This window comes from Melanostigma gelatinosum (genome assembly GCF_949748355.1).
Source record: "Melanostigma gelatinosum genome assembly, chromosome: 5".
NCBI classification, from domain to species: Eukaryota; Metazoa; Chordata; class Actinopteri; order Perciformes; family Zoarcidae; genus Melanostigma; species Melanostigma gelatinosum.
Window position 1 is genome coordinate 11,868,436 of NC_136638.1, and position 26,588 is coordinate 11,895,023.

The 26,588-nt window shown below is 42.7% G+C and overlaps 3 protein-coding genes across 4 annotated transcripts; 1 reads left to right on the forward strand and 2 right to left on the reverse strand.

Annotated features, from left to right (window-relative positions):
* Positions 1–945: 945 nt before the first annotated feature.
* LOC306777702 (platelet-derived growth factor receptor-like protein) lies at positions 946–3,856 on the reverse strand. Its single transcript, XM_079268926.1, has 7 exons — positions 3,716–3,856; positions 3,309–3,457; positions 3,068–3,210; positions 2,811–2,962; positions 2,410–2,703; positions 1,503–1,642; positions 946–1,173 (listed from the first exon to the last, which is right to left on the reverse strand). The coding sequence occupies exons 1-7, from the start codon at positions 3,795–3,797 to the stop codon at positions 967–969; spliced, it is 1,167 nt and encodes a 388-aa protein (XP_079125052.1). The 5' UTR covers positions 3,798–3,856; the 3' UTR covers positions 946–966.
* Positions 3,857–5,313: 1,457 nt separating this feature from the next.
* On the reverse strand, positions 5,314–9,895 carry LOC306777462 (cationic amino acid transporter 2; the record flags this gene model as incomplete). The annotated part of the gene is made up of 11 exons (XM_079268593.1): positions 5,314–5,444; positions 5,530–5,638; positions 5,730–5,896; positions 6,040–6,173; positions 6,272–6,374; positions 6,467–6,603; positions 7,747–7,969; positions 8,396–8,532; positions 8,660–8,825; positions 8,913–9,068; positions 9,520–9,895. 11 exons carry the CDS (start codon positions 9,893–9,895, stop codon positions 5,314–5,316), a joined length of 1,839 nt encoding a protein of 612 aa, XP_079124719.1.
* A 3,022-nt stretch (positions 9,896–12,917) lies between these two features.
* Positions 12,918–23,876, forward strand: anxa6 (annexin A6). 2 transcript variants are annotated; one of them, XM_079268471.1, is made up of 25 exons: positions 12,918–13,259; positions 14,138–14,193; positions 15,834–15,918; positions 16,099–16,193; positions 16,293–16,406; positions 16,496–16,586; positions 16,678–16,757; positions 16,857–16,913; positions 17,560–17,653; positions 18,158–18,253; positions 18,349–18,407; positions 18,506–18,628; positions 18,722–18,780; positions 19,064–19,142; positions 19,766–19,847; positions 19,934–20,028; positions 20,210–20,323; positions 21,034–21,124; positions 21,210–21,289; positions 21,514–21,567; positions 21,659–21,752; positions 21,861–21,956; positions 22,062–22,120; positions 22,349–22,486; positions 23,428–23,876. In XM_079268471.1, exons 2-25 carry the CDS (start codon positions 14,191–14,193, stop codon positions 23,485–23,487), a joined length of 1,998 nt encoding a protein of 665 aa, XP_079124597.1. In that variant the 5' UTR covers positions 12,918–13,259; positions 14,138–14,190; the 3' UTR covers positions 23,488–23,876. The 2 variants fall into 2 exon arrangements, with proteins under 2 accessions (XP_079124597.1, XP_079124598.1); XM_079268472.1 differs by having other exon boundaries at positions 12,924–13,259; positions 22,349–22,471.
* The last annotated feature ends 2,712 nt before the right edge of the window (positions 23,877–26,588 follow it).

Below are 26,588 nucleotides of genomic sequence, written 5' to 3' on the forward strand. Positions count from 1 at the left end.
TGTATCACAAACTAACTGAGACGCACAAAAAATAACTTTGGACCAGGTGCATTATGTATTTGTTCGTATTATTTCAAATAAGAGCTGTCCTGTGTAGTGTGATCTGCACACGATTTGATTATTATTTTGGTGATAATAAACAGAGGGTTTGAGGTCAATAGAGGCCCAACAATACATTGTTGACAGACTAATACAACCGTTTACAGTATCCTTCTCAGGGTAAATATCATTCATATTTCTGTAAGGCTGCAACAATTATTTAAAATTTCAATTTTCTTGATTAGCTGTTCAGTCACAAAATAGTGAAAAATGTAAACCACAATTTCCAAGAGCTCAAAGGGTCATCAAATGTATTTTGTCCAACAGTGTGCAACGAAGATAATCAAATTACAAAAAGCTGTACTGTAAATGGAGAAAAGAATTGTTGCTGATTAATTATTTAGGCGACTAAAACTGATTAATAATTTTAGGTCTACATTTTTCTGTACATTTCTCTGTCAATGTAACCGTCAAAATTCTGAAATGTCAAAATGATGAGATTAAGTTATTCATGAAAAACAATGATGATCATCAAAATCTAATTAACAATTATCATTTTAATTATTACTAAATAACTGTCACGTAATATCACAAAGTTGAGAAATGAAACATCACTGTTCCTTTTCTTTTCTATGCCCTCGTGTTTGGCGAGCTCATGCGCAATAAGAAAAGTAGAAAAAAAGACAGACAGCGATATGAGTCGAGAACTTTGACCACACAAGCTTAATGCACAGCAAGTTACATACATTCATATCTAAACAACCACATCTCTGTTATAATTGTGACGCTGCAGTGTGTTTTCACGAGTCACGGCAGAAGGAGATGATATTTAGTTGTACTTTTATATTCATATCTGACTGATTAGAATACTGTTTAATACTGTGGCAGAGCAAAATGCTCCCCCTGATCTCCGCCTTCTCTGATGGTTTACGGTTTCTTAGGTTTGGCTTTGGGGACCACTTTCACAGTGGTGGACACTGATTTGGCTCCTTGCAGGTTCTGGGCGGTGCAGGTGTATGCTCCCTGGTCCACGTCCCTCACCTCGTCCACCAGGAGGACAGACTGAGACTGCTGTCGAGCCGCTCCTCCACCGATGGGACTGATGCTCTCCTGTGTGTACAGAGGCCTCCCAATCTGCAACCAGAACAAGTGGGCCTTTTAGTCTGGATAAAAACACATACTGTACAGCATGGGAGGAATGTGACCACAATATGCCATTAAGTCTGCAGCTTAAACGTTATCAAATCATTAATAGATGGTTATAGGCCTGGATGCTCTGCAGTCCAAAGGTTGGATGCCTCTTAATTAATTACAAACTACCTAAAAAGACAAGGTAAGCTATATGACACAGGATGTACATCAATAACAGATCCTTCAGCTACTTTGTCTTACAACCAACCTGAAATGATTGTAAAGTATTAAAGCAAAAAGCCGTATTATCCCTCTCTCCCTGAGTGTCTGACCTGCTGTCCTGGGTATTCCCAGGTGATGTCCACGACCACGTCCTGTTCCCCCACCACGGAGCAGCTGACGCGCAGATTCTCCCCCACAGCCATCGAGCTTGATGAGGCCTGGATCACTGGAGCAGGAGGAGCCATGGGGTCTGATGGAAATGGGATAACCAAACAATAATTTGCGTTAGTCAGCACAATGAAACGGTGTCCGTAGGCAGCAGTTTTCTTTGTAAGAGTTTGCATGTTCTTCCTGTTTTGTCCTGTAATCTTAAAAAAAGTATACGGAGTACTGCAATGGCCTCTCACAAATGCGTAAACAAATAAGAATGACTAACAAGAGTGTCAATACACATAGCTACTTCTTATTCTGCAATCAAAAAATATCTCTGAAGAAAATTTGCTGCTGAAATTGTGCAGTTGAAATGTTGAAATGGCAAAGTTACAGCAGAAGATGTCAAAATACAAATACTGAAAGGAGTTGAAGTAGCAGTTTGAAGTGAAGGACCTGAGAGACATTCGTGTGAGATCAACAGTTTAAACTGAACAATGATTTTAGTGGAAATGTTGTCTGAAGTGCAACAACTTAAAGCAATTGTGTATGAACAGAAATTGTTGTCAGAAGTTGATGAAAAGACATATTGTTTGGTTGTTCAAAATGTGAAGAACTCTAAGTGGTTGAAGTGTCGCCGAGTAAAACTTGAAAGCAGTTGAAATTTCAGTTTTGTTTGTTTCTGACCAACAGTCGAGAACAAAAACTACAAATATAAAACATTTTTCAGCCCTGGTCTGGTTTGTCTCGTACATAGTATCTGTGTTCCTGTCTGATGCATGCTGGGAGAGGCTTTATCATTGATCAGCAAGAGGCGATACATGAATTCACGATACAGGGAACGGACGACTTAGCGGCAGCACTCACAGTTAACATAGATGAGCATGTACTTGGTGGAGCTCTGCCTCAGGTTGCCCAGACTGGCGACACAGAACAGGGCTCCAGCATGATGAGGCCGGGGTCGATGAATGGTGAAGCCCCTCTTGACGTTAAACGAGATCTCCGTCCCGTCCACTGCCACCTCCACTGGTGGAAACTCGCGATGCAGAGTCACTTTAGCCTCAGGTGACATCACCTGGCAGGGGAGGAGCGTCGGCCAGTTGGTTCTCAGCTGAATCGCCTCGTAGTAGTCAGACGACGGAACGAATAATTCTTGCGGATCTGATTGTTAGAGTGAGAAGATATGGCGTGAATGTCAAAAAAAGCTTCCTATTTCACCTGGCAGGGAAAGTGCACATGCAGGCATCAACGAAGTGTGTTCACTGTACCGGGAAAGAATACAAAGACTTTGGCGGCTTTGTCATGCTCCTTCCTGCAGTCTGTGCCTTCACAGTACATTGGATAACAGGTGTACTCCCCTGTGTCTACACCAGTAGTGTTGACTAATGTCAGAACGCCATATCGCTTGTGTTGGACAATCCTGCAGAGCCAAAACAGGGAAGTCAGAAAACATCATTGACATCATTCTGGCATTAGAAGACTAAATGGTACATCATGCACAAAATGAATCGACTGCTCAGCTTACCTGAGCCTTCCATCGTCATCCTCCTCCAGGTACTTTGGGACGCTCCACTGCACAGGTTTGCCCCTGCACCTCAGCTCCAAGGTGTCTCCTGTCTGCACACTTACAGTTTCTCCCACCTTCTTAAACTTCCCTCTGTTTAGCACCTAGTCAGATATGATATCACGCAGATCATTTCTGTGTGTTTAATGAATGTCCCATGAACAAATCAAAAGTCATTGTGTCATATATATATATGCAATACCTGTGTGAGGACAGGTGTGGCTTTCAGCTTGGGTTTGGCTGTTACAGCTCTGGGCACTTTATTTGTTGATTTCCCAAGTTTGGGTTTGCTGGGCTTGGACTTCCTTCCTGGAGTGGTCCTCTGTTCTTGGGTGTCTTTCTGACAATAAGCTACACCATATGCAGAGCACATGGTGCACCAATAGTTTATAAACATAGATACACGTACATGTTTAATGATATGAATTGATTGATAGTAGTTAAAATCTTGGTAAAAAGAACAATGTGGTAATGGCATCATGGCGGATCAATATTATTATTTTTATTTATTTCTCACAGGCCAACTTCTAGACTATGTCATGCCCTCCTTAGCGATTCGAGGAACACATGTTCACAGAATTTTCTCAGCAAGTGAATGAAGTCACTTACCTAACTCGAAGATTACGGCACAAATAAGGAGAGCGCTCAGCACCCACCTCCCCTGTGATCCAAACAAGTTCACCAAAGGCATGATTGATCAGTGGAATACAATCAAAGTTGTCTGTGGCTTGTTACTCAGTGTAGTTCAACACAGATACCGTGCTGCAGAAACCAGAGAGAAGAGGAGGAGGGCAGAGTTCGCAAAGTGTGCTGTCAGTTGTTTACCAGACTCTCGGAAAGTCCTCCTCCTGAGAGTGCCATTAGTACCCCAAATTCCTCCTGACTGGCTCAATGGAGGCTTTCAAGCCTGTCCGGACCAATGACGGTCCAGAGACGGAGGCCCCTCCGTGTGAAATCACACAGCCTGTTTGCTTAGCTGCTGGACTGGAAGTGTGCTATAGCTGCATGTGTCCGGCCCATCAACACAGCCCAGACAGGGAGTACTGTGGCAGGCAAGGTTATTAAAAGCATTTGGTGCCCAATAAACCCTTTGTCCAACATTTACTGATTGGCTTTCAACGATTAAAACAAATCGCAGGCTTTACCAGCATTAGACGAGTATAAAATCATCATCATGCAAAATCATGAAAACTAATGATCAACTTAACTTGGTCTTTTTTACCAATATTTTAAGCACTGCTGTAGAGATTGTAACGTCCTCTGAGAAGAGACTACAGTACAGTCCAGTATATAAATACACTTTACAATATATCTATACTACCAACTTGGTGAAAATGACATGTTTCTAAACAGGAAAAGAAATCAAGGTTTTGCATATTTGATTAAATCCATAGCATGCTGTACCCAGTGAGAACAATGTAAACCTTTCCCTTTGAGGGACTAGCTTAGCCACAATCTTGAACATGACACAGGTAAGCTGCTGTGAAAGGTCCCTTTGTTCTCAGTGAACTCTGGGCAGTGAGCCGCCTCTGGCTCTTTATCCAAGACTACGAGTGGAACTGAACATCAACATGCATTGCAGAAAATGACCCTCAGTTTGTAGTCCTCTTGAAAATTTCTTTCTTTTTAATCAAGGAATACATTTACAATATATAATTCGAAAACATGTACAGTTTGCATATATACACTTTGAAACAACAATTAATAAAGTAGATCTTCAAACACACTAAGAGCAAAGGATGTTCCACAAGATTTTCTGTATCTACATTGTACTTTTGTCTAATTCTACATTTGTATACGTAAAAAACTATTCTTTTGTTATTCATAATCGTAATTAGAATTGTAAAAATTGATATGGAAAGTGTAAACTTGTTAACAAAATCGTAATCATCAACAGAAAATAGTTCTAGCCCTTTTTTCTTTTTAAACAGAGGTGTAAACTACTTTGATCGTAGATTTAAAGGCTCCGGGACACTCTGACATTGATGCAGAAAACATATACAGGTCCAATAATACGTCTGGCATCGGTTCAATGTTGGCACAGATAATAAATTCAGACTCCATCATACAGTGGAACAAAAGTTAACAAGTTGGCCCATCTGTCCATTTGCCTGCATCTCATCACCGACCACCTGTTGCACTCCGTAGTTACAAACTTAAAGCAGTTACTGACTGTAACATCTCAATCTATTTCTCTCCAGCTGAGCTCAGAATTTTTCTTCCTTAATGATGTGCTTGTCTGTTTTGCCGCTGATGGTTTCGATCTTCATCTGGTGGGTCCTGAGGCGCTGCCTCTGAACACTGTGACGAACACCGTAGCCAAAATAGATGACTAACCCTGGCGAGAGAAGAGGGGGATCGTTGCAGTTCAGCAGCTAACTCAATAAAAGATCTAAACCTTTCAAGCAGAAATATGTTCTTACCCACGAACATCCAAATAGCATATCGCATCCATGTTTCGCCACCTAACTGGACCATCAGGTAGACGTTGATGAATGTACTCACTAACGGCAGAGCGGGGAGAAATGGCACCTGTGAACAGAGAGTAGACGATGTGAAAGGATTTTCTACTTGATGTCTGTTAGAACTTGCTCAGAATGCTCAGGTGCACAACTCCTCTCACCATGAAAGACGCCTTGGCAGTGTTTTGTGGGTGCCTCCAGATGAGAAAAGTGTTTAGCAACACAATGAAGGCGAGGATGCAGACAACCGCCACACTCCATGCTTCCAAACGGGACAGAGCATCTATGGCTTGTGTCAGGAAGACACACAGTGCAACCAAACATGCAACTGCAGAAAAAGAAAAGATGAAAAAGAGACATCAGTTCGTGGACCAGAGAGACAAAGGAGTTTTCCAAAGCAAAGAAATTGGTGGTCAAGAAAAGGTAAAAAAAAAAAGCCACAGGCGCTTCAGTAATGTTTGCCTTGCTTACCAGAGATTATAGTCAAGATTGTGACTCTTCTTGAGGTGGATGCATTGGGAGTTGAGGGAGGTTTCAGGAGGCCAAACTTGGTGTTTGATTCTGTAATCTGTAGGTCTGTGTCTTCAGATGGACCCACTTGGTACCTTGATTGGGAAAAAAAATACATTTGTATCATAAATAGTTTTTCTCTGTAGGTAAAGCACTGTGGGAGAAGAAACGGTTGGAATAAATATACCGGTACCTCAGTATTAAGATGCATATGGCCACGAGTGTGTAAGCAAACAAAGTGCCGATGGACATCATTTCCACCAAGGCTTCCAGGTCAAACAGCAGAGCCATGATGGCTAAAGATGACAAAGAGGCATACAGTGTTACTTAAGTCCGTAAACCTCACCACATGTCCATAGAAGCTGATGAACAGCTGGAACATCTGTACCTGCCACAATTCCAGACGATATGGTAGCTATGGCAGGACTGCCCTTGGGGGTAACTTTGGTCAGGGGTTGGAAAAGCAGGCCGTCTCTTGCCATGGCGAATAGTACCCGGGGCATTGGGAACATCGAGCCCAGCAGGCTGGAGAGCCAAACGCAAAACGTGTCAACAAACATTTAAATACTTTTAGTAACAGGCCAGCATGGCTTTACTCCAATTTAGTAAAAAAACAAAAAAAAACAGGTTATTCATTATAACATCTCATATGCTGTATTCATACTCCAAAGTCTATTTGCTGGCAAGTGTTTGTCATGATATGTTGATTTAGGCCCTTTCCTGATTAATTAAAGTCATACTAATTGCAGTATTGCAGACATTGCATTTAAAGAAAAGTTTGTTGGACCTAGATGCTAAACTGAGCTTTGTGATGATTCCTTTGCATTGTTTCTAGATGTCATTTGAAGCACTTCCTCGTTCACAGATGGCAGTTCTATAGAAAATATGTCAGCTGAGGTTGTTCCCCAAGGAAGAGCTGGAAGGTGTTGTGGAGAAGGACGTCTGGAATACCCTCCTAAACCTGTTGCCCCTGTTGACCCCTGTTGATAAGCGTAATATGATGGATGGCTGGAGGATTTTCTGATTAATGTTGCTGTAGAGCACACTTTTATTTCAATACAGGGCATTACAGCAGAGTGCTATGGCTCTGTGAGGTTGTACTTAGACACAGTAGCGCGTTGAAGATGCTCACAATGGCAATCCTAACATGCTGATGATAACTATGCTCACCGTCTTGGTTTAGTGTTAAAAGTTCTTTGGAATCGTTGTATACGTACAGAGAAGTACATGAAACTTAACCCCTACATTTATCCCATCCTACGCATTTAGGACAAGTGGTTTGCTGTGAAGCACCTGGGCAGAAACCTGGACACTGGGAGCCGGGAAACAAATCGCCAAACTCCACGGTTAAAGGAAAGTTACGACAATTCATCCTGAGAGGAACAATGTCTGAATGTCTGTATCACATTTCATGGCAATCTATCCAAGGAAAAGTCAGGGGATCACCAAAGTCACTGTGATCCTCTGGGGAACATGATTGTAAGTTTTATGGCAATCTATGCAATAGTTGTTGCGATATTTCAGTCAAGTCGTGGAATGAACTTGCTGCAGGCATGGCGAAGAAAAGTGAAACGTTTTAAGCCCATACATTGTTTTCTCCAACGACAGTCACATCACATGACCCCCCCCCCCCCCCCCCCCCCGCCTGTACTACCAGTGGTTTCCTACCTGGTGGATAGAGCACACAGCGAACCCACAGCCACAACGTATTTGGCAGGACCCCAGCCGATGTAGTCAAAAGCCACTGGCAGGGGGCTTTTTTCACTGAGCAGGTAGTAGGGCATCATGAGGGTGAGAGCAGCAGACACAGCAAAGTAGGCCACGAAACAGATGAGTAGCGAGGCCACAATGCCCAGAGGGATGGACTTCTGGGGGTTCTTCACTTCTTCACCTATAAAGAAAAGCAAAGAAGTCGGTGAGTTTTTCAGCCTTGTTTGGGCAACATCAGCCTTGTTATCAAGCAACCGGAATTGCTGATAACAACTGAACCATCTCCGAGATGGGTTAGCAAACTCCTTCCACTGATAAAGGCCACAAGACGCAGATAAAAAAAAAAAGCTCTGGAATGTTTTCAGCACCACTTTTCTTTTGTCAAATCTTATCAGGAGTGATGCCATATAAAATCCTTCAATGGTTCAGCAACAACACACCAAACATACTGACATCTGTTGCTACGCTTCAAAGTCTGGCACACATTTCTGCTTTGTCATCGTACATGCTGTGTTTGTGCTTGTTTATTTCGCAAAAGGATCTCATCTACTGGTAAAAAATGAACCACATATAATCACGCTGACAAAGGGAGAGGTTGTCATCTCACCTGTTGTAGCGATGCAGTCAAATCCAACAAAAGCGTAGAAGCATGTTGCAGCGCCGGCCACCGTTCCACTAATGCCATAGGGGAAAAATCCACCCTCTCCATACAAACTTGTCAGATTGGCAGTGGAGCTCAAATTTCTGCAGTGGACAGGGAACATTATTTGGTGTTTATTTAAAGTGAGGGAGCAATACGACGGTATTTATGTAAGAAATGATCCCGCACACACACAAACGCAGAAATGCTTCCATTGCTCTTTGACATTACTTGAATTCTGCGGTGGCGTTTAGAAGAGCCTCCTCACTGATTTGCCAGTTGGAGATGTCCCCTTTGATAAACCCAGCGATGGCCACAAACACCAGCACCAGGACGTTGATCACTGTGAAGATCTTGTTGATTGTTGTTGATTCTTTCACTCCAAATGCCAGCACACCTTCATCGGAAACATGGTGAGTGTTATTTTCTTTATAGCCTGTATATTACTGCTGCCACCATAACAACACCGGTTTCATAATTGTACCTGACAGGAGTATGACGAGAACGGCAGCAAAGACATCTGGGTAAGGTGCAAGGCCAGGACGGCCCATGGCCGCATTTGTTTCAAAGTATTTCGATATGGCCCCCCCTATGAGGTCATCAAATGTCCCGCTCCATGCCAACGCGACACTAGATGTCCCTGAGAAAAATATGCAATAAATGAGTCACCATTAAATAGCTGAAGTTATAAACAGTAAAATACTCATGGTGATAGCTCCTTCGCCTTTCACACTTTATGGCTCTGTTATTTCAAACCACAACGGCTAATGACATGCAGGCAATGGCTTTAACTCGTTTTTGTGAAAAACACTCTCAACAGGAAAACTTTCGCTGTTGAAAGAGCCATTAAGAATCTGCTTGTAGAACAAGTGAAAGGTCAAAGTGTTCACATGTCTCATGTTGATGGTTGATCATTTATAGGTTTCAGTGTTCTCAGTGAGCCAAACATGTTACATGAGAGGAAAATGTGTTTTTCAGAGGATGGAAATCAAAGAAATTGAGTCAGAAATAAACACACCTACCTCGCTGAATAACAGACACGATAATCTATTGTAATTGACACATTGAATGAAACAAATCCTGTATAGCACACTTGCCTATGACGTAGGAGAGTAACAGATTCCACCCAGTGATAAAAGCCAGCAGCTCTCCGACAGTCACATAGCTGTAAAGGTATGCTGAGCCTGTTTTGGGAACCCGCGCCCCAAACTCTGCATAGCACAGCCCGGCGAATATGGAGGCCAAGGCGGCGATGAAGAAGGAGATGATGATGCTGGGTCCAGCAGTGTCTCTGGCCACCTCTCCAGACAGGACGTAGACGCCGGCCCCCAGGGTGCTGCCCACACCGAGGGCCACCAGGTCCAGGGTGGTCAGGCATCGGTTAAACGTGGACTGCTCCCCCTCTGGCTCCAGGGGCTTCCTTTGAGACACGCTCACCAGCAGGGACTTCACCCAGCCGCTCGACATGCTCCTATGCCTTTGGATCGGGGATGGGAAAGGAAGAGACAGGTGGGAGTGTTGTTTGATGCTGTGGAGAAAGAGGGAGTCAATGGAAGAAAGAGTGAGGGGAGAGGAGAGGAGTGGGGAAGAAAGGGCAGAACAGTGAACCTGTCAGCGAATAATTGTCATGTCAGCTCACTGTAGAACATTTACTCTTCAAAGAAACATGTAACAGTGGCAAAAAGAGCTACGGTAGTTAAAAGGCATCAAGGAAGATCAATGAACCATGGAGACTTGGACAAATTCCATTTTTTTAAAGCTTAATCATGATTAGATGATGAAATGTTCAACAATTGCTCTACTAATATTTCACTGGATTTACATTAAAGGACAAAAGAAGACTGAATTCACTCACCTCTCCTGTATAATCCTTTGCCTCACAGGGACACTTAGAAGAGACAATTAATAGGATCCGTCATGCCCGTAAATCACATTATTCTTTTATATATGCCCTACTTTATCACCCCCCCTGATATGATAGTGCTGATGCCTGGAGTTTCCATCGCCGCCCACATCTCAAACGTAACGCCCTGCTTTGTGAACTGCACTTTACTCAACCTTCAATTACTTACACAATTACTTCCTTGAACATTCCTGACAATGAAGATCCATTTATAATTAGTTTTCCCTGCGTGGCAATAAAAATTAATTATTTTTAAGTGTGTTTCCACATCACGCGAGCAGCAGCATGTCAGAGATGCACTGATGCAGTGTTTGCATTACCTGTGTTGACATGCTTGTTTTTTTTCAGAAAAGGCATTTTTACTTTTCTTTTCCTGTTTTAAATGACTACACCTGCACAGTTTGTAATTTGTCATGTTGTTTTTTGTACTTCTAAGCCAGAAGTAATTTGGCATTTTATCCTACATTTACAATATCTGACACGGCAGGGAGAAAAGAAATGAAGAGAAGGAAATTAACAAAACCTTCAAAGGAAATTACAGTTGTTTTCTTTAATTCATATTTTAAAAAATGTGGCTCTTGGTGTGTGTGTAACTCATGCTTGTAATGTAAACCAGGCTTTGATGGTCTTTTCATGATTATGCCTTCAAGAGAATCTTTACACTGTTCACATTCGTCTATGACTTTGGATTGTGTCCTTCACAAACCCAATGAAACAGAAAGGTCTGCTTGTGGCAGCAGTAGAAACTGAGACACACTCTGACAACATCCTCAGTGTCTGGCACCCATCAATAAAACGTGGTCATTAATAAGAAACAACAAGGATACACTTTATCTTTATAGCACCTTTCCAAACTGTGTTTACGAGGTGCTTGTACTTTAGAGATATGCAGATGTGTTGCTGTTCAGTACGTCATACCAAAGAACTAACTACACTATGTTCTCAAAGTGTGTTTACATGCATGTGTACATGCAACAAGTCTGTGACCTTATCACTGCGGCTACGTTGGAGTTTTTCCTGCCGTATCCCCATATCTACCTGGAGGTGTGAGCCTGCCAGACCAATGGTTAGAGTAGAGGAAACGGAGGGGGACAAAGCAGCTTTCATGGCTTACAGCGGGCTGCACACTTGCTCTGTGAAAGGTAGCTTTCGCCATCTCATCTCCCATCATGGGATTCCAGCTCGCCTAATCCCTCCTGGCATCTAACGCAGCAGGCAGGAGGCGAGTGGGAAAGCAGCGGTGTGGACGGTCAAAGTACCTTTGACCAAACTTGAAGCTCAGGCTTCCTATCTGCATATCTTGGATGAGATACCATTTCCAAAAGGGCACAATGGGGTCATGCGTAACTGAACAACAGCTACTACGCACGTGATGTGCAGCTTTATGATCAGAGGGTTGCTCTGCATGACAGTGAAGCTCAGTTAATGATCATTAATCATCATGTCTACTGTGCAATTACAGAAGCATCAGTGTTACAGAGAAACATTGCAGTGCAGCATTCAGACAGAAGTTAAAGCAGAGGTCAGGGTATTTAAATCTGACCGGCTTCTGGTCATTTCATTCAGGAGATACACAAGTTGTTTACCTTGTCTTCAGTCCCACGAGGAGTGACTGGTGACTGTGTGGCCAAAACAGCAAAATGAAGCAAAAATATCCGCGCTGTTGACTTGGACGAGGGAAACATGATTTTGACTGTGATATACAAGACTGCCCTGTGTGACCCTCCCACTCAATGGAATGACTTACAAAGTTCTTTCTCACTCCCGACCAGTTCTGTTCATAATGTGCTCATTATTGTGCTCACGGGGTGAGAATTGTGAACAGCAAATCCCATTCAGAATGTCAAAAATGCTTTTGTGCTCACTTCATTTGTTGTTTTGTTTTCACGTTTTTTTTTTTATTTCATTTGTTTCAAATCCATGAATTTGTGGTGATTGAAAAATAGCTTATTTTCAGATATGTCTCTGTTATTGTGAAAAATTGAAGTCACTGGTTAGTTTAGGGACAGAAATATGTGGTTTTAAATTTATATTACACACATTTATTTTGCGCCCTCGGCGATGTTACTGAGGCCGATTGTTGTTTGTCTGTAGATCCCATTTGCGCTGGAATTTTGCAGTTTTTCCCCAACACTGCCTGAGATACGATGAGGTTCTCATGCAGTGCATTTTAAAAGCAGTAGAGGTCAGTATATAACAATTACATTGCATCACTGGTGCCTCCCACCTTCCATCTGTGTTGACCTCATATGGTCCCCTCTCACTCTGAACAGTGGCAGAAAGAAAATCAAAATGTAAATAAAATCCAAATAATTTCTGATACCATGGTGCCTCTCACTGCGAATCTCACTTCCCCCCCCCCCCCCTTATCTAGTCCACAATGATGACATGCCTCTCTCGCTCTCTCCCCCGCCCCCCACTAACTACGCTGCCAACTGTCTCCCCCTCTTACTGGAATAGACGCCTGACAGGACAGAAATAGAGCAGGCACGCTCTCACATCAGTATGTATCAGGTGTGTGGTTTTAAGAAGAGGGGAACACTGTTCGACCGGGTAACGGACATCGACATAACACCTGCACCTGCAGTTAAATGTCATGTGACAAAGTTAAAGAAATTCCAGAGCGATAAGGGTCTTTATCCAAACTCAACATGAAGGTGTGCACGGCCTCCTAACTGAATTCAGTTAGGACTGGATGATACCGGTCACATGCATGTCTTCACCGTGGGACATTGCATTGCTAAAACCAGGCTCGCACACACACGCGCGCGCGCGCACGCGCACACACACGCTTCAAGCGCCGCAGTCGTTGCATCAAGGAGGACACGTAACGGGACTGCTTAGCCTGGCCGGAGGAGACAGACAGACCGGGGACACAGAGCAAAGACAGCATAAACACTCTTACTGGATACTTCCTGCACACACAAGGTAAAATATGTTTGCTGTTATTTGTAAACCTTTTCAGTTCGAAGCAAAACTGAAGTTTACTGACGCTTCATTTTTCAACGTGCCAATGAACTGCAGTAGACAAGGTACCCCAGGAAGACAAAGACCTACTTTATTCTGGGAATTATTGCATATAAAAGTGATATCATGTACAACTATAACGTCTTAAAATGTCGGAGAGAAAAGTCTAAAGTTAGAAAAAAAACATATGTCCTTTCGTTAATGTAAAGCCCCCGAAGTTTATTCTATGTGGGGCACACAGAAGGGTGTGGTTCTACATGGCCCATTCCCCCCAGACCTTCATTCTGACATTAAACTGCCTGCATGCTATTTTGGGATAGCTTCACATTCAGTATTCAACAAAAAGCACAGCATTTCAAACCACGAAGGAGTTTCCTTTCTTTAGAAAAGCTGAATAAATACAAATATGTATTTACCCTGTCCTCAATTTGATCTGTAGAAAGGTTTTGTAATTTTGCACCGTGATTCTAAATTGAGAAATGTAGTCACTAGAGTTAGCAGAAATACTTTTATATATAGCAGCTGCCTCCATATGCTTTACTGAATGGCTGCATTATATAGAGTATATGGAAAATGTGATGAAATCGTTTTCCTGCCAGTTGGCTGAATGCAAATTCCATCGGCCTGCATGTCATTACATTCTTGAGCTGTAGATGGTTTAAACCACCTCATTAGAATTAGCCAGGAAAAAGCAGGGATCATCATCATCATGAATGTTAAGTCTTTGCAACATGATTTCCCGCACATCCGAGGGAAATGATACCCTCATTAAGACAAGGATGTTTTTGCAACGCTGTTCCCAGCCCTACATCAGCATTTCCCTCTCTCTCTCCCTCTAGGACTGAAACTATTGATCCCAGTGCAGTGTTGACACAGCAGACCAAATATAGAAATGGTAAGTAGACAGGACCTTTCTCCTCTGGCATTATGTAAGTATGATTCGGATTGTATCTGAGCACACTTTGCATCTGTGGAGCACGGATGGTTTTGTGTGCCACTGAATGAGGTATGGACAGAGTGAGGTCATCTTTCTGTCACCTGCCACCATGTGATTCTTCCCCATCATAAAGGCAGCCGGGTAGGGTGTCATTGTAACCTGCGGTGCCCCTGACAGCATCTGTCCAATAGCTTTGTCGTCCAACTTTGTCGTCAGTGGTCTGTCCTTCTGATCTTACTTGAGGTGAAACACACGCTTGCTCTTAATTATCCTCTGCACAGTTGTGGCCTTGGCAACAGAGGAAACAAGCAGCACCCAGTCAGAAAGGAAGGAAGGGGTAGAAATACCTCCTAAAATGTCCTAAATACACATTAGGACTTTTCCACATAAGAACCAAATGTGATAGGTTTAGTTGAAGGCCTATTGCTGAGGGCTTGTGTTTGTGGCCCGGCTGCTATGTGGGTGCAGCTGTCCAGCTGTCGTGAAGAGTGATGGTCGCCGCGGTGCAGCAGACGATCTGAGCATGTGCATCGGCCCCTCACCAGGGTGGAGAGCATATTTTGGCCGACTGCCTCGATGCTGCAGTAATCTCCGTACGGCAGCAGCTGCATGTTTGAGCTTTCAATATGTCGGCCAAGCTTTCTGATTTGCCCCAGTGAATGAGCATATAGCCTCACAGCTTCACAGGGCCCACACGACTGAGCAATCAGCATTTTGAGCCATTGCATGACAGGCCCCTGCAAAGGGAGCTACTTTGTGTGCAACCTGACTCCCTGACACACACACACACAGACACAGACAGCAGGTTTTCCTCTGCTCTGTCTCGGCTGGGGGTGAGACAGGTGCAAGCAGTCATGACAGACTTGGCTTCACCTCCTGTCCCAGTGTCCCGTCACTGCCACTTTAACACAGTCCACTACTCACACCCTGCAAGGAAGTGTGGGTCAAGCCAGCACACTGTTCAAAATGGGGACATGGAGTGCTCACTTTTTGACCCTGGAAACAATGAGTTCTGACCTTCTGAACTTCAGTCGGGAAGGTTCACATCCAGCCTCTGTCTGTGCTGTGTGGGTTCGGTGAGCAGCAGAGTGAATGATAAAGGAGAAACCAAGGAACACAGACAGTATGTGATAGAACATGAGCTTGCTAGTTTCTCTGCGAGCCTGAACTCAGGCACAGCGATGGTTTGAGCTAAATGCTAATGTCAGCATGCTAACATGTTCACACTGGCAATGCTAACATGCGGATGTTTAGCAGGAATAATTCACAATCTTAACATTTGCTAATTAGAACGATACACAGAGTATTGGTCAATTAAACATTTGACCTGATGATAGCAGCACTATAGATTAAAAGTCAGGGGATCAACAAAGTCTGTCGGCTTTATCCTCTGGGGACTATGAATGTTAGTACCATTTCATGGCAGTCCATTGAACAGGTGTGGAAATATTGCCATTCAGACGATATATACATGACAACTTCTTTATGTTTATCTTGAGTACAAAAAAGTTGCATGTCTCCGTATCGTGTCAGAGTTCCACATACCTAGATGGCACAACATGACAATTTTAAGTTGAGTTGAACTCTTCTTCTCATAGGTGTTCAGAGGCACAATAACAGATGCTCCGGACTTCGATCCCACCGCTGATGCTGAGGCCCTTTACAATGCGATGAAAGGCATCGGTGAGTCCCTCACTCCTCCGGCATATTTGACCGCGGAGGGGGAAAAGGTCATCTTTCATCTTCTCGACTCGTAGGCTGAACGATCCCACAAAGAATTCCACACAGCGATCGTGGCAGTCAGATATCAGTTTTCCGTGTGTGAGATGGAGTTTGTTGAAGATGTCGCTTTGTGTTCCTCAGGTAGTGATAAAGAGGCCATATTGGACCTGGTCACCTCAAAGAGCAATGCACAGAGGCAGGAAGTCATTGCAGCGTACAAATGCAGCTTTGGAAAGGTACCAGAATACATATTATCATCTCATCTCTGAATTTTGTTTGCTGGAATCACATTCAGACGGTGATTCGGACTCCATAATGTGTTGTCGTTACAATAGGACCTGATTGAGGATCTGAAGTATGAGTTGACGGGCAAATTTGAGCGTCTCATAGTCAGTCTGATGAGAACCTCAGCCTACCATGACGCCAAAGAAATCCATGATGCAGTCAAAGTAAGATATTTACCTCAGAGTGAGATTCTTTATAATAATCCAGTTACATTGAATGAAGCTTCATATTTAACTTAATGCTATTTTTCAAGGGAGTTGGAACAAACGAGAGATGCCTCATTGAAATCATGGCATCCAGAACCAACAGACAGATGAATGAGATGGTCTCAGCATACAAGGACGGTAAGGCATGTTAAATGAGATGTCATTTTAAATCAACGTTTTTGTTTGTTTAGCACCTGTCAACGTTTGACGTTGATGTCTTTGTCTCCAGCCTATGGCAGAGACATAGAGGAGGACATCATCGCGGACACGGCAGGACACTTTAAGAAGATGCTGGTTGTTTTGCTTCAGGTCAGTTCACGGAGGAGTGGATCCAGTCAACCGCACAGTGACTGTCTTAGCCACGGTACCTTTAACCGCTGACTGGTTGTTTCGGTGTGATGGTTCCAGGGGACCAGAGATGAGTCAGGAGTGGTGGACGCAGACCTGGTGCAGCAGGATGCACAAGTGAGAAACACTGTGTGACTAGTAGAGAAATGCTGCATGCTTTATATGGCCTTCATTCAAAAAGTAACAGAATTTTTTTATGTTGTGTGTATTATTTTCTTTACTTGAGTAATACTTAAAAAAAAAACATTTTAAAGTAACATATAGGCGACAATTTAAATTGCTTAATTTTTAACATATTGTCACTTTGCAGTAAAAGAGTGTGCCTATTATTCAAGGCATTGCTGAAGCATATATCAACTATGCTAAGAGTCTACTGTCTTTTTCTGTGGGTGTGAATATCATTTGTCGAAGAAGTTACAGGCATGCTCTGTAAGGCTGCACCTACCTCAGTAGACTTCATAGTCGGGTCTATGAATGTCTGCACATTTGTTTCATAATAATCGATCCAACAGCGGACATTCGGGCCAAGTTTTGGGCCAACCAACTGACTCTGCTAGCCCTAAAGCAAAACTTGCCAAATGAATGTATTTTCTTTTTATTTCTTCCAACATGTGATATTAATTTGCAATGTACGATCAGGTCACTTTTTACGGTGGATAACCTCTGCATGCAATGATAGACTTTGGATGTGTGAAACATTTCACTTTTGTTTGTTTGTTTCATATCGTATCATCTCATCCTGTGTGTCCTTACCGCTGCGTAGGATCTATATGCAGCCGGAGAAGAGCAGTGGGGGACCGACGAGGCCAAATTCATCATGATCCTGGGAAACCGCAGTGCGACTCACCTCTGCATGGGTGAGCACGGACAATTAACACGGCAGTGAGGCATCCAGACATTACCACTGTGACCTCGAGTCTCAGCAGTTAATGGCAGTTTAAATGTTGTTGTCACAGTTAACGCTCCTCGACCAATGTGCCTTCTATGTCTAATGCCAAGAAAACAGTCTCTGCTCTTCAGAAGTTCTTTTTAAACAAGTTGAAATCTCTGTGTCGCAGAGATGAACTCATTAAATATGAAGAAAACATACGGCAGAAGTGGGTTCCAATTGTAACATGAGTTCAAAGCAAAGAGGCCTTGTGCTACAGCACTCTACAGCCATATTGGTGGTGTGAGGTTTTACTTTGGCACAGTGGTGCTTTGAGGTAACATCCTCATGCTAACGTGCTCACAGTAATAATGCTAACATGATGATGTTTTGAAGGTGATATTTACCAGGTTAGTGTGGCTCAACATCATGAAAATACCTCAATTAGCACAAGATAGTTTACATTTCCCTTTGTTGTCTTCTGTTTGTTCAGTATTCGATGCGTACGAGAAGATTGCCGAGATGTCCATAGAACACAGCATTAAGCATGAGTTGTCTGGGGACTTTGAGAGGCTGATGCTGGCTGTTGGTAAGAAACAGACTGAGCGTAGCGCTTTAAAGCAACATGGGGGAGTGTCAAGCTGTCACTTTAACACAAGGTTCTCTTCTTGTTTTTTCTCACAGTCCAGGCCATAAGGAGTGTTCCCATGTTCTATGCCAAGCGCCTTTACAAGTCAATGAAGGTAAACATACGAGACAACACATTCATTGCACTCTACCATTTTCATATAGGACTACTAATACGAGCCTGGTATCCACTTGTCCTCTCCGTCATTTCCAGGGTCTCGGTACAGCCGACAGCACCCTGATCAGGATCATGATTTCTCGCTCCGAAATAGACATGTTGGACATTCGAGAGTGTTTCCGCCTATTATATGAGAAGTCACTTTACAACATGATTCAGGTTGGTGACGATTTTTGAAATATCCTTTGAATTAAACAGCATCAGAAGATCGTACACCTATAACCTGATTCTTTGTCTGTTCAAACCTGCTAGGATGACACGTCAGGGGATTACAAGAGGACACTGCTTAATCTGTGTGGAGGAGATGATGAGTAAGTAGCAGCGTGGCTGGAAGCAACAGCAGCGACCAGAGGGGGGTGGTAGAGCACCACTTTTCAGGAGTTACTGTTTTCTGAGGGGAGTTATGGGAGAAGAATGATCAAAGCAACAGTGAAGAGAACTACTTGGTGAAGTTGATATCCAATGATTGTCTGAAAGAAAAGCAGCAGTGTATCTCAGAACAGATCCCTGTCTCCAGTGCAGTACTCACTCTGTACCTTCTGATGTTTTTGGTTTTGCTGACCGTGCTGTCTTGTGTCAAACTGATCATTACAGCTTAGCTGGAGAGTTCTTCCCTGAAGCTGCTCAGATAGCCTACAAGATGTGGGAAATAAGTGCCATGACCAAAGTCCAGGTTTGGGCCCCATCTGCTACCCCAATAGATGTGTCATTGCATGTTTAGATGTGTCATTGCATGTTTGGCTTGGCAGTGGCATGCATCCTAATTACCTGCTGGCCCTGCAATGACCCTGCTTCTTGCAATGCCACCGACTTGGTGCTGATAACGCTGCCATGTCTACACAGCGAGGGCTCTGTGTAACTGCGGATAGGATCAGAATGCTGTGCACTCCAAAACAAATCTTTTTTTGTTATAATGCGCTCTCAAAACCACCGTTTGCCTCGCTTTGTCCTTGGAGTGAATGTCAAAAAGATTTTGAGCATTTTGCTCAACAAAAGCTCGTCTCACTAACGCTCTATGAAACTCAGTTGTTCTTCAGCCTACCCACCTTTCCCATTGTTGGTGATGTCATGGCTTCTAACCTCAAGAGGGCACACTCCCCCTCAACAAACTCTTTTCTGTTGTAAAGTGCTGCATGTTTACTGCTTTAATAATAATTAATTACACATCTGATGCATTTAATTGTATTTCATTTATTATATATTTATCAAGTGAAACGGTCTCACTTTCCATTGCACATTATGTGCGTATGTAATTGTTGAATCTCCTCTTCTAATCGTGTCATCCCATGACCTTAGCTAAGGTCAACAGTGCGCCCTGCACCCAGTTTTGACCCTGCTGCTGATGCACAAGCGCTGAGGAAGGCTATGAAGGGATTCGGTATGCAACCCGTAAAAGCACATTTACACCGCTACAATTTTACAAAGCAAGTTTTTACAAATGTAACTGCCTGTTGCTGCCTACAGGAACGGACGAAGATGCAATCATTGACATTGTTGCACAGAGAAGCAACGCTCAGAGGCAAGAGATCAGACAGGCCTTCAAATCCCAACTGGGACGGGTGAGTGAAATCAATTCTTGCAAACCTAAACCTCAAAACAAATGATGTCTCACCTCTTCGCGTTTTGATGCACATGTACACCTACCACTGGATGTGTTAAACTCAACATGTCAGACTCAACATCTGGCATTCGCTTCAAGCTGTTTGCTGTAACTCAGTGTGTTTGATCATCTGTCCTCAGGATCTGCTGAAGGACCTGAAGTCTGAGCTGTCAAAGAACTTAGAGAGGCTGATCATTGGGCTCATGTTGAACCCTGCAGAGTTTGATGCCAAAATGATGAGGAAGGCAATAGAGGTGCAGTAGATCCTCATCACCGAATGATTTGTCTTTGATGACATGGTTAATTTACAGTGCATGTGTAGTAAAGACAGGAGCTCATTAGTGGAATTTACTCCTTCATAACTTCACTATTTTCCAAGTCTGTGCTGTATACTGCTTGAATGTCGTGGCAGTTACACAGAATATATTTGAAAGTCAAATATCTTTGCATTTGAGGTATTTCTTATCAGACACTGACTGAATAGCCTTGTGTAGAAACCTAACTCATCCTTCACTCAGGAACTGAGTGCAGAGACGTTTTTTTAAATGCATGTCCCTATTATGTACATTTTGATGCAGTGCAATTTAAGAAATTGCTTATTTGACAGCATACAATCAAAATAGACAGTTTGCTGCATTTATGTCTGGAGTGGTCACACAAGCACTTGTCCACTGCGCTATTTAGGCTTCAAAGAGTTCAGCCTATTTCACTTCCTGGCTTATTCATAGGCATGAGATGATCGATACAGATCATTATCAGGAGGGTCTGTGATGTTGAAAACAGGAAAAATCAAACTTGGATTACGAAACTTGGATTTTGTCAGTAAATATGAGGAGGCACGGTTCGCACGTACTCTCTTCCTCGCCGTGTGGTGTGGTTCATGTGGTTTGTTGTTTTGTCGCTGTTGCATTTGTGAAACCCCCCTGCCTTTTTGTGCTTTAAACTCTTCATTTTTTTTCAACAGGGGGCTGGGACAGATGAACACGCTCTGATTGAGATCCTGGTCACCAGGAGCAATGAGGAAATACTTGCCATGAACGCTGCTTATCAGGGTGGTGAGTTTAATACCCCCCAAAAAAAGATGTTAAAAGCACTCACTTGGACTGGAATCCTTTTACATGCAAACCTTTTACATCACAGCCTATAAGAAGTCTTTGGAGGAATCCATTCATTCAGACACATCAGGCCACTTCTGCCACATCCTTGTTTCTCTCGTGCAGGTAATCATCATCCTCATCTTGAGAACTTAGACTGTTTTTTGTTTCCACACCCACTCACTGGTTGCAGTCTGTCTGCCAACTGTAGCAGAGGACAAAAAATGTCAATTTAATCGCATGCACAGTTTTCTTTCACAACGCCGTTGTAAAATATTAAAGAAAAAACGAAATGTTCTTGGTGAACCGCTGATGGTTAAGTAGCATTCAACCGTCTTTACTCTGTTCAGGGTGCAAGAGAAGAGGGCCCTGCAGATGAGGAAAGAGCTATTGCAGATGCTCAGGTGACTCAGTCTGTGATGTTTCACTGTAACATTTGACTGTATATGTAACGGAAGAATGGGTTTGAATATTTGTTCCTCCTGAACTTACCAGGAACTTGCTGATGCAAGCAACGCCGACTCTGACGACATGGAGATGAAGTTCATGAGTATTCTGTGCACCAGAAGCTTCCCCCATCTTAGGAAAGGTAAAGGTCACGAGATCTCAGCGATCACTTTATTACAAATCGAAATGAAATGTCCCAAACTAAAAGATTCAGCTCATGATAACTGATCCCAGTGCTTTCTATTCGCAGTATTCCAGGAGTTTGTCAGATACTCCAACAAGGACATTGAACAGATTATCAAGAAGGAGATGTCTGGAGATGTCAAGAATGCATTTTATGCAATAGGTAATAACTGTCTTTGACCTTTAGAAAGTGTCACAGTGCATACTGCTGACACCATATATTCTGTGACTCCTCAGCATTTTCTTTCTCTCTCTCTTTGCTTTGTAGTTCGCAGTGTAAAGAACCAGCCCTCTTATTTAGCAGATCGTCTTTACAAAGCCATGAAGGTATTTGTTCATAATGCTTTAAATTTGGCAAGTTTGTGCAGTTGTATAATTCTGGCCGCAGGTCTGCAGCACGTCATCCAGGTCTTGCTGATGCGTGCAATGTATTTCGGTTGTGTCTTCTCCCCTCTGTGTGCTTTCTTGGTATCAATGCTGCTGAGTGCTCTCAGACAGTAGCAGTCACTGTAAGTGAATGAGGATAAACAAATGATCGATTGATCTCGGCTGCAGGGCCTTGGTACGGACGACAGAGCGCTGATCCGCATCATGGTGTCCCGAAGCGAGGTCGACCTGTTCAACATTCGTAAAGAGTTCAAGGAAACACAAGATGTGTCCCTCCATGAATTTATCCAGGTAGAAACTATGATCGTAAGTCGGAGTCTTTGTCAACTAATACTCTTGTTTGGTTTGTTCTCATCTCGTCTGTGTGTCTCTGTGGAGCTTTTGTCTCCTGGCCTTTGTCCCACGCTGTGTCAGTGTGTGTTGCACGTTCTTCTTCTGCTGCTGTGGGGTGGGGGGGGGGGGGTGGTTAAGGAATTTCCCTTGCATGCTTATTAACTTCCTCTCTATATCCGCTATGTGATTGGCTGGCCGCCGCAGAGACAGGAAGTACCCACAAACAGTTCTATAATAACGTACAGATGAAATCACCGTGACACCAATGCCAACAAGCAAGTATGGAGGCCCTGTATTGACTTTGCCAGAAATATTATCAAATCATGCAACAGCGAGGATTGCTTTATATTCTGAAGTGTGGATATAGAGAAGAAATTATACTTGAATTTTTTGGAGTTGTGCAGTTCTGTTTATATTAAGGCAGTCATATTTAGTTGCGCAAGAGATGTAATGTCTGTAGCGTAAAAACCACCTGCTGGCACCTCTAAAGCTATCTTCACATTTACCGTGCAGACATAAGAGTGGTGTCAATCCTTTTATCTAACCCTCGGCAAAAAATTAAATGGCTCACTGAGGAACTAGTCCTTAAAAAAGATTTAGACTTGACAATTGTGATGATGATTATAAAGATACAAATCTGTATCTATGAGTGTCAGCTGATAATAACAACAACTGGGTAATTCCACTTGATTTTAGCTGATTTTGTGACCCGTGGCTTGTGAGTTCTGCTTGTCGCCGTGACTCACATCCATTCAACATTAGTGCGAGATTAACAGCGTTTTGCTGTTGTGTCAGTGAAAAGAATAAACCCTGCTTCCCAGTTTCAGCTCTGTGATGACCAAATGTCAGCAGACAAAGACAGTGTTTCCCATTAATTCAAGCTCCCTCTGTGTGTGTTCTCCATCGTTGTTCAGGGTGAAACCTCAGGAGACTACCGTAAAACCCTGCTGGTGCTCTGTGGAGGGGAAGATTAAACTCGTCAAGTCTCTGCAGCTCCGTTCACAGACTTCAATGAAAACCCATGAGACAAGCCTGGTCACTGAGTGAAACTGCGATGGTTAACGTCAGTATCTGTTGTCAGTGTCCCGAAACTGCTGCCTCTCCTCAGCCAAACCATGTGACCCATGACCTTCCGGCCTTCCAAGCCAGTTTCCTGTCTGTCGGGATGATGTCTTTCTTTTTTTTCTTTTTCTTTTTTTACACATCATATGTGACATGAAGATGTTCACGTCGCTGTAGAAAGGTGCTTCACATGTACAGCATATTGGAAATTAGCAAGTGGAATAGTGCCTTCAGATTGCTGGCCGTCCAATGATTACTGTGATTTTAAGGTATCATATCGAATAAAATGATTAAAAACACAAAAAAATGTACTCTCTCTCTTCTTCTTGGAAAACATTTTAATAAACGAAGAGTTCATGTGAAATGTAAATCATGCTAGCTAACATAATCGCTGTGGTTTTTTTCTTTTATTTTTGGGTGTGGTGCCCTGGTTTGTGTTTGGCAGGGCAGTTCAATGATTACCTGTGTTGATACAGCAATGGGCTGAGCAGAATGAGAACTAGATTATGTATCATCAGGAAACTACCGCTCCAATTCAATGTCTCTTCTGCTTAATGAAAGCAAACATACCCATAAGCTATTGTTGTTCATAAAGGTTAACTATGTGTAAACAAAGGGTTGTATTTACAGAATACAAACAATTCATTCAAACTGATATTGGATTACTGGATTATACTGTAGTCCTAAATCTAAACTAATCAGGTTCTTGCTGAGTATTTACATTGAAACACACTGTAGAGGTATAGCATGACTTCCTTGGCTACCCGACTATCTACTATGACTGAACAGTCATCTATACCCCTACACATGTAAATGAGCGAGGAGCAAATATGTCGTTTACACTCAACTGTATTAACATGTCACTTAACCCTTCATTTCGTCTTGTATATTTGTAAATGCAGAAGAAAAGTACAAGACAGCTGTCTCTGTTCTTGTCAATGTCTCAGTTCATGCGTACGTGTGAGCGCAGCTGTTGTCAGGCCATCTTTGAGTTAAAAGAGGAAAGGAGAAAAAAAGATGTATGTGGCGCGGAAATCCCCTGCAGTACGCCAAAATCCAAGGCAACAAATAGAGTCTGCAGCAGTCAGTCACACTCCGGCTTTAATGGCCCCACCCAACCTGAAATTGCTCCATTTGATGATAATTGTGAGGGATTAAGAGATAACTTCAGAAGCACATTGTTAAAAGGCAGCCAATGTCACACATGCAATTTTGAAATACCCTTTTGACAGTTGGGGGAAGTTTGTGCTGTTCAGAGCAGCTTGCATTCAACAATTTGCTTAGAAAAAGTTCACATATTTCAAAACGATTGCCTCCTCAGAGAGAGTTATGGGTGTTACTTTAGCCTTTGACTTTTTTTTTTATCGGCAGTCTCCGTGATTATAGTGGCATCACGATGTGACCATGAAAACAAGCCACTTACTGAGCTGCATATATTGTACTGTATATACAAGTCGGTGTGCTTTAGAGGTCATCTGTACATTTTTCTTGAATGCTGCTCTCTTCATGTCGTGTCATATTTTTGTGGCCTCCTCTTCATTGAGTTTTGTTGAAATGCTGTGGTGTGCATGCTGCAAGCGACCGTACAAGATTGACGAAATGCATTCAGTCTTTGTCATGTGTAGTGTTGCTCAGTGAAGGCAGGCCACACAGTTGGACAAACACCAGGTTGTGTTCAAACTCAGCGTACAGTATCAGTCCATTTTATGGGAATTCCCCAACCCTCACATTGATTGCTTCCCCCCCCCCTCCCGTTCACCAGTTTCCTTAAAAAGCGCTTCTCTCCGACACAAGCTGAATGTGTGGGTGAGTTGTTGTTTATTTGTTTTAAAATTTGAGGTGTATTGTAACAGAGCATATTAGATTCATGATCAGTATTTTGTGGCATCATCTTGTCTTGTTGTGTTATTTTATTCAAGGAAGGTTGAATCACTTTTATGTTGTCACTGGAACAGGCGTTATTGTTCTGTGTTTGGAACATGTAACATCATGAAAGGATTAATATCTGCACTATACACGAGGGGAAAAAATGCTGTGAGCTCTATAATTGTATGTCCTGGGGGGTACTTGCTTGCTTAAGGAAATACTTTGCTGGTAGATATGATTTTGTAATTCATTACAACACGAATATTGATGTCAAATCCATTTTAAGAACAAAACAACACACTTTTTTTAACTTAAACATAAAACATATTCTTTGTCATTATTATTATTTATACATAAGCTTGAGAGCAATGTACTTATCAACCTCTGGTTTCTTGGTCATAGTTTCGATTTTCAATAAAACTTGGTATGAAGAGCCTGTTGGAGTTAACATTGAAGCCTATTTAGTTCAAGTGCACGTCTTCCACATTTTTTGCATCGTGAAAGAGACTCTTCAGCTATGCCCCTGGTCTAAGGCCTCGAGAGGAAGAGCCGGAGTCACTAGTCGGCTAACAAAAGGACATTTTGTTTCAAGCAGCACAGAGATAATGACTATCAGCTGCTGATTTCTGCTCTTGGAGATGTGCACCAGCCTGTTTATTATTCCATCAGCCGGCGATGGAAACATTGTGCACCCATTAACAAGGACAAGGTGTTCGGTGGCACGCCGTGCGAACTGCAGGTTTGTTTTTTCTTGTGGCCGGCTGACAGCTCTCCAGTGTTTTCTGGCCAATGGGGCGGTGCTGGTCCACATACCATATGGTCTAAAATCATATTATCTGTGTTAATGTGGTTTTGATTGAAACAAGTGACTCTGCAATTTAACCTAAAACAGTTTAAGCTGCATTTGAAGGTACTACTTTACGTAGGTTATTATCTAAACTATTACTAAACTGGTTTCTCTATTACAGCAGTTTTCACAGTAGCTGTTCCTTAGTATTACTGGTGAACACCCTCAACGTGCACTTTTTTTCGTCATGTCTAATAATGTAATGTTAATCGTGGCCACATAAATAGAAAAACAAGGGTGTGTGATTCTGATTAGTTTAGATTAATTTATCATGAATCATGTCATGTATAATGCAACACA

Coding starts and splice junctions, on each gene's coding strand:
- anxa6 (XM_079268471.1), top strand. Junction 18,629..18,721: donor CACTTTACAACATGATTCAG/GTTGGTGACGAT, acceptor CAAACCTGCTAG/GATGACACGTCAGGGGATTA. Junction 18,781..19,063: donor CTGTGTGGAGGAGATGATGA/GTAAGTAGCAGC, acceptor TGATCATTACAG/CTTAGCTGGAGAGTTCTTCC.
- LOC306777702 (XM_079268926.1), bottom strand. CDS start 3,797: ATGCCTTTGGTGAACTTGTTTGGATCACAGGGGAGGTGGGTGCTGAGC. Junction 2,704..2,810: donor AGTCTTTGTATTCTTTCCCG/GTACAGTGAACA, acceptor TCTAACAATCAG/ATCCGCAAGAATTATTCGTT. Junction 1,174..1,502: donor GGGAATACCCAGGACAGCAG/GTCAGACACTCA, acceptor TTCTGGTTGCAG/ATTGGGAGGCCTCTGTACAC.